This window comes from Eriocheir sinensis, chromosome 56, assembly GCF_024679095.1.
Source record: "Eriocheir sinensis breed Jianghai 21 chromosome 56, ASM2467909v1, whole genome shotgun sequence".
Classification (NCBI taxonomy): Eukaryota; Metazoa; Arthropoda; class Malacostraca; order Decapoda; family Varunidae; genus Eriocheir; species Eriocheir sinensis.
This window is the reverse complement of record NC_066564.1, coordinates 6,296,477-6,307,233: the sequence shown is the minus strand read 5'-3', so window position 1 is coordinate 6,307,233 and position 10,757 is coordinate 6,296,477. Positions and strand designations below refer to the sequence as shown.

Here is a 10,757-nt window from a genome sequence, read left to right as displayed (position 1 = left end):
GTTACAGCGTTACTTAAATGTCACCACAGGAACGAAAATACTCTCTCTCTCTCTCTCTCTCTCTCTCTCTCTCTCTCTCTCTCTCTCCCCACTTGCAACCCCTACTAAATATTGATACGACGATCCGATTCTGACTTACAAATCCCACAGACTCGAAGTATATACCGAGAGAGAGAGAGAGAGAGAGAGAGAGAGAGAGAGAGAGAGAGAGAGAGAGAGAGAGAGAGAGAGAGAGAGAGAGAGAGAGAGAGAGAGAGAGAAAGCGAGAAAGCGAGACGGCGACAGAAAAGAGAGACAGAAAGAGACAGACGAACAGACAGACACTTTCCCTTTCTTTCCCCGTCCCCCCCCAAACATCAGGTGTACTGCCCCTCACACCTGCCCTTGTTACCTGGCCGTCAGGGGAGCACGTGGCAATTAAGGTCTCGACACTTCTGGTTCTCCTATTCACCTTCTGCTCTCTCTGTACAACTGCTTCCTTTCTTTCCCTTCTTCCCTTCTCCTTTCCATTGTGGCTGTTTGTCTTTCCTTTCTCTCTCCTCTTCATCTCCTTTCTTCCTTTCTTCCTTCTCAACTCCTTTCTTCCTCCCTTCTCCACAGCTCACTCAACCAACCTTGCCTCTTCTTTCCTCTTCTTTATACCCCCCTCTCCATTTCTTCCTCTCCTCATCAATCCACACTCCCTTCCTTTCTTTCTCCATCTACTCCAAGTCTTTCTCTCCTTTTCCTTGTCTGTACGCATCTCCACTACTTTTTTTCTCTCTTCACTCAAAAATCTATTCCCTTTCCCAACGCCTCCTACTTCTATCTCTTCTCCTTCCCTCTTAACCCTTTCCTAACACCTTCCTCCACTCATTCTTGCACTTTTGAGAACTAGCTCGCTTCATTCTTCTTTCTCATTACTTCTCCTTTCCACGTATACTTTTGATAACCCTTATTACTTTTGTTCTTCGTCCTCTTCTTTCTTAGCCACCAGAAAATAAATAAGCCTTCATCCCTCTCTCTCTCAAGCCTCTCAAAGCTTTTTCTAACCAGGTATCTCTGTGTCGTAAGGTATACATCCTTTGACCCACTCCTTCCCTTCGCCCCCTTCACAAGCGTCCCAAAAGCCACTTCTAACGATATAGGAACGTAAGACACATTCCTGGCGACCGTGTGTCTTGAGGTCCATCCCTAAGCTCTGAGTATTACGCCCTGCTGTCTCGCCTCTCGAGAGCACAAAACCTACGCGTCGGAGGATAACAAGACGTAGTGGAAAGACCTGTTGTTGGTTCTTCCTTTGTGGGCGCCTTATTAGGGTCGAAGGTGAGGAAACAACGAGGGGAAAAGAGGGAAAATGGTCCTGGTATGTGGAGGGGAGGCAAAAGAAGAGGAAATCGAAAAGTAAGAGGTAGAAAACAAGGGAAGAAAAGTGAGATAAGGAGAAGAAGAGGAAGAGGAAAGAAAGAAGAATGAGAAGAATAAAAAATGGAAATAAGAAGAAAAGGAAGAAAAGAAGGGAATAAGAGTGAAATAAGGAGAATAAGAGGAAGAGGAGAGAAAGAATGATAAGAATAAGAATGGAAATCAGAATAAGAGTAAGAAAACAGGAATAAGAGGAAATACGAAAAATGAGAACAAGAAAACAGAGTAGCAAACGAGGGAAAGGAAAATAAGTAAAAGCCAAAAAATGGAAATAAATGAAAGTAGACGAAAAACAAAAGAATAGAGGAAGGAAGGAGATGAAAGGTGAGGATACGTTAACGAAAGGAAGAACATAAGAGAAGAGAGGAAAGTAGAACCGAAGAAGGAGAGGAAATGGAATAAAATGGAAGTAGACAGACAAAGAAAGGAATGAAGGTATAAAAGATAACGACACATTAGCGAAGGGAAGGAAAGGGAAGGGAAGGGAAGGAAAGGAAAGGAAAAGAAAGGAAAGGGAAGGGAAGGGAAGGGAAGGGAAGGGAAGGAAAGGGAATGGAAGGGAAAGGAATGGAATGGAATGGAAGGGAAGGAAAGGGAATGGAAGGGAAAGGAATGGAATGGAATGGAATGGAAGGGAAGGGAAGGGGAAGGTTAAAGGGACGAAAGAAAGAGCTCAAGACAAGAAAACAAGGAAAAAAATAAAAGGTGAAGGAGGTAAATGATGATGGAAGCAGGAAGAAAGGAGAAAATAAAAAGAAAATAAAGGAAAAAGAAAGGGAAGGAGACAAGAGATGGAGAAAAAAGAGAGGAGAGAAAAAAGAAGAGAAAAAAGAAAGTGGAGGAGGCAAGCAATGGAGGAAGAAGGCGAAGAAAAGGAGAGAAGAAAAAGAAAAGAAAAGAGAAAATGGAGGATACATGCGATGGAGAGAGAGAAGAAGAAGAGAAAAAAAAGAAGAGGAGGGAAATGATGGAGAAAAAAGGAGGAAAGGAAGAGAAAAAAAGGAAAGAAAAGGAGGTAAAAAAAGTAAGATATGACGCACATCTCCATATTGTTTACCTCCTCCTCCTCCTCCTCCTCCTCCTCCTCCTCCTTCTTCTTCTTACCTGGCTCACGTGCGTTACTTGACAGGTGTATGGAGGTGAAGAGGGGGGAGGGGGGCAGGGGGAGGGGGGGGGACAAGTGGGCGTTCTGGTCACCTCATGAATATTCCTCCCCACGTCTGGAAGCTTCATAACCTTACCTCATGATCTCCTTTCTCCCCTCTTCCTCCTCCTCCTCCTCCTCCATCACTCCTCCTCCCTCTCCCCTCCTCATACTCTTCCCTTACAACCCCTTCATTCCTCCTCTCTCTCCTCCTCACTTGTCTTTCCTATAACCATTTTTCCTCCCCAACTCAACTCCTTCCTCCCCTCTTCTCTTCCTCCTCCCCATAGATCTTCCTCGCAAACATTCCTCCTCCTCAACCCCTTCCTCTTCTCTCCCTCCTTCCCATTCGTCTCCCTCACACCCATTTCCTCTCCTTAATCCCTTCCTTCTCTCTCTCCCTCCTCCCCATTCGTCTCCCTCACACCCATTTCCTCTCCCCAACTCCTTCCTTCTCTCTCTCCCTCCTCCCCATTCGTCTCGCTCACACCCATTTCCTCTCCTTAATCCCTTCCTTCTCTCTCACCCTCCTCCCCATTCGTCTCCCTCACACCAATTTCCTCTCCCCAATCCCTTTCTCCCTTCCTCTTTTCTTCCCAAACCCATTTCCTCTCCCCATCCACTTCCTCCTTTCTCCCTTTTCTTCATACGCCTCCCCTACAGCTCCTCTCCCTTCCCTTCCCCTTTCACTCAGCACCCCTTACACTCAGCACCCCTCCCATCATCCCCCTCTTCCTCTTTCCTTTAATTTCCTCAACACTCCAGCTCGTCATGCTCGTCACACCTTGTCACACCTGCTCGCTCCGTTCCACTCCCCTTCCCTCTCCCACGCCTCTGTCAACACACCCCTTGCACTGCTGGCTGTCCACTCCCTCTCCTATTGCCTAACACCTCTCCTCCTCCTCTTCCTCCTCCTCCTCTCACCTCAATTCATGGTTCAAGTCGCATGCTCCTCCCCCTCCTCCTCCTCCTTTCTGACCTCCTCTTCCCCTTCCTTCTCTCCTTCTCCTCCTTCAGTCCTTCGTAGTGGGCCAAGAGCGAGTTCAAGGTCCAGACACTGATTTCCACTCGAGCATGGCTGTTTACTGTTGTGTCCAGGAGGAAGAGGAGGAGGAAGAGGAGGACGAGGAGGAAGTGGAGGGGCATCAGGAGAGAGGCTTTCCCATTAACAAATAAAGAGGCAAAGGGATCGAAATGACGGGAGGAAAAAAAAGGAGGAGGAGAAGAGGGAGGAGGAGGATGAAGAGGAGGACGAGGAGGAGGAGGAGACAATGTAACGAGGCTGCCTTCTTTAGTGATTTATTTTCCTCTCTAGCGCCTCTGTGACCTGAACAAAACACTAAGGTTAAAAAGACCTTTGAGTGGATGACGTTGCTGGACTCATTCAAGGACACACGTGGACACCTGCGTCATGTTTTCCCGCAGCTGTCTAGTGTTAAGGGTAAGGAGGAGGAGGAGGAGGAGGAGGAGGAGAAGGAGGAGGAAAATAAAAGTGAGAGTGACGAAAAATAGGAGCTGGAAGGAAGGAGGACAAAGAGGAGGAGGAGGAGGAGGAGGTCGAGGAAGACGATGAAGAAGAGGAGAGTGAAAAAGAGAAAGACGAAGAATCTGAGGACGAGGGCGAGGAGGATGAAGGAAAGGAACAAAAAGAGAAGGGAGAACGAGAAAAAAGAAAGGACGGAAAATAGGTGGACGAGGACGAGGAAAATGAAGAAAGAAATGGACGAAGAAAAGAAGAAAGAAGACGAGGATGATGAGGAAAGAGGAGGAGGAGGAGGAGGAGGAGGAGGAGGAGGAGGAGAGGAAGACGGCTGAAGGAGAAATGAACGAAGAGAGGAAAGAAGACGAGGATGATGATGAGGAAGGAGGAGGAGAAAGAGGAGGAGGAGGAGGAGGAGGAGGAGGAGGAGGAGGAGAACAAGGAGAGAAGAAAAAGAAGAGAAAAGAAAGTGGAGGAGGCATGCGATGGAGAGAGAGAGAAAGAAAAGAAAAAAAAGAGGAGAAGGGAAATGATGGAGAAAAAAGGAGGAAAGGAAAAGAAAAAAAGGAAAGGAAAGGAAGTAAGAAAATGTAAGAAATGGCGCACATCTCCAAACGTATATTAATAAGTAAGGCAGAATAAAATAACAAGGACGAGAAGAAGGAAGAGGAGAAGGACGGAGACGAGGAGGAGGAGGAGGAGGAGGAGGAAGAGGAGGAGGAGGCCCACATTAATCCCTGGGTCAGCTCCCGTGCAGGCAAGTGGCCGCGACGACACTCAGCACCCAACGCCACTCAACACCACGACAAACACCCGTGACGAGAGGAGGGATACATGAGGGGCCATTCTCTCTCTCTCTCTCTCTCTCTCTCTCTCTCTCTCTCTCTCTCTCTCTCTCTCTCTCTCTCTCATACATGTTTCCGAGTGTTTTTGCGTGTGATTTGGGTGTGTTGGGTATTTCCGAGTGTTTTTGCGTGAGTTTCTGAGTGTTTCTCGTGTGTTTCGAGTGTGTTGTTGTGTTTCCGAGTGTTTTTGCGTGTGATTTGGGTGTGTTGGGTATTTCACTTCCTTGAACTTTATATTAACTAGAGTAGAAATGCAACGTTTTGGAGCCATCTGATTAATGCAGAATCACTAGGGTTTAAGGACAGGCCACCTAGTCTGGACCATGGGGTCTGTGTGGTTTGATTTTCTATGTAAATCTATGTAAATCTCTCTCTCTCTCTCTCTCTCTCTCTCTCTCTCTCTCTCTCTCTCTCTCTCTCTCTCTCTCTCTCTCTCTCTCTCTCTCTCTCTCTCACTACATACTTTTTTTTTTACCTTTATTTCCTCACTAAATTAATCCCTTCCTCCATCCACCAATCATCCTTCTTCTTTCCTTCTTCTTCTTGTCTTTCCTCCTTTATTTCCCTTCTCTGCATCTAATTTCTTCACTCACTCTCTCATCACCACTCTCACCTGCTATCACCTCACCACTCTGCTCATAGCTCTCTCTTGCTATCTTTCTCTCTTTTGCCACCACGCCCTCACCAGCCTCACCAATCACCCATGCAGTCTTCTCCTTCCGCCGCTTCATCTCTCTCTTTTGATCAAGCAGATTTATCATTACCAAATCACCACTAGCATATCTTTCTATCTCTTTAGCTTTCTTCCTCTCTCTTATATACGTAGTCACCACGCTCTCCCAGCTTCACCAATCACACAGTCTCCTCCTTATACCATCTCCTCACCTCTCTTTCTGCCCTAATCACCACGCAGATCATCACCAAACATTTTCACTCATAACATTCTAATCTCCCCCCCTTTCTCTCACCCGGCCTCACCAATCAATTAGTCACCTCTTCACATCTTTCTTTTATTGTCACCACGCAACTCTCTTATCACCAAACACCATAATCATAACTTTCAACTTATCTTTCTCTCTCTCATAGACACCAATCTCTCTCAGTCCTTACCGCTCACTCAATAGTCTTTCCCCAACACCCACACAGTCTCCTTACCTTGTTCCTCACCACGCCGGCGCTGTTGGACCTGGTGAAGATCTGGTGAACGCGATAGGTCTTGGTGAACATGGAACCGAACGCCAGGGAGAAGCCAGCAGAGAGAAGGTACGCCCGGGCCTGTGAGTGTAGCAGAAATAGTGGTAGAAATGGTGGTGGTGGAGGCGGTAGTGGTAGCAGTAGTAGTAGTAACAGCAACCGTACTATATAGTTGTAGTTGTATGTAATAGGAGGAAGAAGAAAAACAGGAGAAAAGAAGGAAGACGAAGGGGAGGAGAATGAACATGGGAGGGTGAAGAAGGAGAAGCAGGATAAGGAAAATGCGAATGAAAAGGAAAAGGAGGGGGAGGAGGGGAAAGGGGGTAAGGTGTGGCTGAGATGGGAAGGTTAAAAGATATATTTCTGAGGAGAGCGAAGCGAAGAGATAGGAGAAGAGGTACAGAAGGGGAGGGGAAGGGGGCATAGGAGGGAACAGAGGATGCAAAAGAGGGGACGAAAAGGAACAACGAGATGAAGGGATAGAGATTTTAGAGGGAAAACAGAGGAGGAAAAGATAGGAAAGAAGGGAAATGATGGGAAAGGACGGAGAATGAAGGAAAGGAGAGAAAAGGAGGAGGAGGAAGATGGAAAAGAAAACGACGATAGAAAGAGAGGAGAGGAAAGAAGTTAAAAGAGAGGGGGATTAAAAGAGAAGAGAGAGAAAGGGGAGGAGGAGTAGAAGGAGGGAATAAAGGGTGAGAGAGAGAGAGAGAGAGAGAGAGAGAGAGAGAGAGATAACATAGCCAGATGAATTCAAGAACAACAACATTACGAGAACATTCTCACCACCCCTTTTCACCACCACCATCATCATCATCACCATTTCTCCCATCATTACCAACACCCTCTATTACCACTACCATCGTTACCATCACCATAATCATCACCACCACCGACACTATAATTATCATCACTTCAACGTTATTCCTCACCAAATTAATCCCTTCCTCCATTCACTAATCATCCTTCATCTTCCCTTCTTCTTGTCTTTCCTTCTTCATTTCCCCTCTTTCTTTCTTTTAGTCACTACTCTCATCTACCATCACCACACCACACTGCTCAAAACTATCTCTTTCTTGCTGTCTTTCCTTCTCTTGTCACCACGATCTCACCAGCCTCACCAATCACCCATGCAGTCTTCCACCGTCTTCACCTTACTCTCTCTTCTAATCACCACACAGATCCACCATTGCCAAACCACAATCAATATATCTTTCCACGTCTTTAGCCTTCCCCCTCTCTCCTCCTCATCAACAGAATCACACAACCACCAAAGTAACACAATCACCAGGAAAATTTGATGGATTGATAGTTTTTTTGCTGATTTTTGACACATTGATGCTCCCCCCATCACCACCACCACCACCACCGCCAGTACTCACGGTGCAGACGACGGGGAAGGTGTGCGGGCCGGGCAGCGTGGCGTGGTCGAGGCCGAGAAGGATGACGGCAGTGTAGACGAGCACGCAGCCCACCACTGTTGTGTTGTTCAGGCGCGGGCTGGACAACTTGATGTACCTGTGAGGGGGAGGGAGGAGGAGGAGGGAGGGGAAGGGGGGGTGTACAGGTGAAACAGAAACCGGCGCACACACACACACACACACACACACACACACACATACACACACACACATTATTTTTTTTCTTATTCAAATGTTCTTTTCATTATATTTTATGAAGCACAACTACAGTGAACATAAACTTGAAATAATAAAATGGTACAGTATAAAATAAACATAATACATAATACCACATAATTATAAAAGAGGGTTAATCCACACACACACACACACACACACACACACACCACCAATTAGCACTCTAGATTACTTCGTCTTATTCTCCCCCCTCCAAACACACACACACACACACACACACACTCTCTCTCTCTCTCTCTCTCTCTCTCTCTCTCTCTCTCTCTCTCTCTCTCTCTCTCTCTCTCTCTCTGAGGAGGAGGAGGAGGAGGAGGAGGAGGAGGAAGAGTGGGGCAGGAGGAAGAGAGGAGGAGATAAGAAGGAGAAGAAGAGGAGGAGAAGGAGGAGGAGGAGGAGGAGGAGGAGGAAGAGTGGGGGAGAAGGAAGAGAGGAGGAGAGAAGAAGGAGAAGAGGAGGAGGAGGAGGAATAGGAGGAGGAGGAGGAGGAGAAGGAGGAGGAGGAGAAGAGGAGGAGGAGGATGGGGGGAGAATGAAGAGAGGAGGAGAGAAGAAGGAGAAGAGGAGGAGGAGGAGGAGAAGGAGGAGGAGGAGAAGGAGAAGGAGGAGAAGAGGAGGAGGAGGCTTTTCTTAATTGCTTTCTCGCTAAAACTGGGCTGGCAAGGGTTCGTAAGGACGAGGTGGAGAGCCCGGCGCGGCGAGAGGCGGGTCAGGGAGGCTCACACACACACACACACACACACACACACACACACACACACACACACATTGTTTATTTAATTTTATTCTCTACCTGTGTTTTTTTTTCTATTTCATTTCTTTCTTTTCTTTCCTGTGTTTTTTTTTTTGTTATATTATTTTCGTGCTGTTCTCTCTCTCTCTCTCTCTCTCTCTCTCTCTCTCTCTCTCTCTCTCTCTCTCTCTCTCTCTCTCTCTCTCTCTCTCACACACACACACACACACACACACACACACACACACACACACACACACACAATGCCCGCCCACCCACTAATAACACACACACACACACACACACACACACAGACAGACACACACACACACACACACACACACACACACACACCTCCTCTCCCCTCCCCCCTTCCACTCCCACTTTCCCCTTCCCCCGACACTCACTTGAGGCGTCTGTAGGTGAGGTTGAAGATGAGGAAGGCGAGGGCGAGCAGGATGCCCAGCGTGGCCAGCGAGGACATGATGATGAAGGCCGCTGGTGCCACGGTGTCCACGCGCAGCTTGAAGACCCGCGAGGTGGGCACGTCGCCGCCGGGCCACACCAGCGCGCGGCAGCCGGGGCACGTCAGGTCCAACCACGCCTCCTCGGGGTGGTACAGCGCTACCTTCACGGGCTCGCCGGCTGACACGCACACGCAAGAAAAAGAAACATTAGCATAACAAGTTACAAGGCACGGGCTACTTAGCTGTTACAATTCCCCCCCCCCCCCGGAATGTTGTCGTCGCAATTTACAGGTTAGCGAAATATTTGCCTTGTTGTAAGTTTTCCCGATATGTTACAAAAAAATAGGTATGTGCAACGCCTATTTTTTGTAATTCTGTCAGTTTTAATGATTTACTTCTCTTTTTTCTATCATCCTTCCGCTCTTTTGGTATAATAAATAAAACAACTAACTAACCAGCTATCTAACGCTAATATCAAATCACTAAACAAACAATTATATGAAGAAACAAACAAACGAAAACACAAATGAATAAAAAAATAACAAATCTACAAACAAGTCAGGAGAGTAAAAACCTCCCGGAAGGCTTGGCCGAGTGTCATGCAGCATGGAAAAACTGCATGGAAATTATGTAGGAAAGAGGAAAGAACTACCATTACTGCTACCACTAACCGGGCGATAAAAGCGGACAAGGACACCAGTATTCGAAAGAACTTAACGTTATTACGACAATGAGAGAGAGCATAGAAATGAAAAAGGTAAAGAAATGAATCGTTCTTTGTATGGAAAATCTAAAAAAAGAAACATTCTCTCTCTCTCTCTCTCTCTCTCTCTCTCTCTCTCTCTCTCTCTCTCTCTCTCTCTCTCTCTCTCTCTCTCTCTCTCTCTCTCTCTCTCTCTCTCTCTCTCTCTCTCTCTCTCTCTCTCTCTAATACTCAGGGTACATTCTCCACTCCAGTTCAAGAATGAAAGAAAATCATCTCTCTCTCTCTCTCTCTCTCTCTCTCTCTCTCTCTCTCTCTCTCTCTCTCTCTCTCTCTCTCTCTCTCTCTCTCTCTCTCTCTCTCTCTCTCTCTCTCTCTCTCTCTCTCTCTCTCTCTCTCTCTCTCTCTCTCTCAATTCATCATCCGCAATGCATTCTTTTTCTCTTTATTAAATACTAAATCCATTCCCCAACACTCTCCTCCTCCTCCTCGTCCTCCTCCTCCTCCTCTTCGCCCCATTTGACGTGTATTTAACCTGTCTGTTCTCATGACTCACTCTCTCAGTCACTCACTCGCGCCCTCCACTCCCAAACGAAGCACCATTAAACATTTTTACCTCACGTCATGCTCTCTCTCTCTCTCTCTCTCTCTCTCTCTCTCTCTCTCTCTCTCTCTCTCTCTCTCTCTCTCTCTCTCTCTCTCTCTCTCTCTCGGTCCATCACACACCCACGGCCTATCAATTGTTCGAACGCAGAATCAGATACAAAATCGTTAATGATCTCACGTGCCATTCACTGACTAACGGCTCGGAGCACGGCATTAAATTATCCTCTTTGTGCACTCATTTAGGTTTTGCAAGGCACTGGTAGGCAGAAAAAGGGTGTAGAATAGTCGTGTTTAAAGGGTAGCGTTGTAATGAAGCCGTTCTGTTTCTTTTGTTAGCCCAAAGAGCCCGATAGATTCCTTACAAAGACTTAAAAAAGTATTGACATTCAACCCTTTTATTGCAACTTCGGTCCCTACTCTCGGACAGTTTCGGCTACATCAACCAATATTTCCAAGGGCCAAAAAGGAGATTATTCGGGTTCTTTTGAGTGTTTTTCGTTCATGTTGCAGAAGCCTCGTTAAACTATCA

At 46.7% G+C, this 10,757-nt stretch overlaps 1 protein-coding gene across 1 annotated transcript in view; it reads right to left on the bottom strand.

The window, feature by feature from the left end:
* Positions 1-10,757, bottom strand: part of LOC126984118 (gamma-aminobutyric acid type B receptor subunit 2-like) — a 195,668-nt gene that overhangs the window by 30,991 nt on the left and 153,920 nt on the right. The window contains exons 11-13 of the mRNA XM_050837503.1: positions 8,860-9,097; positions 7,450-7,585; positions 6,029-6,148 (exon numbers count right to left, since the gene is read on the bottom strand). Of these exons, the coding sequence (XP_050693460.1) occupies positions 6,029-6,148; positions 7,450-7,585; positions 8,860-9,097 (494 nt within the window). The remainder of the gene's footprint in view (positions 1-6,028; positions 6,149-7,449; positions 7,586-8,859; positions 9,098-10,757) is intronic.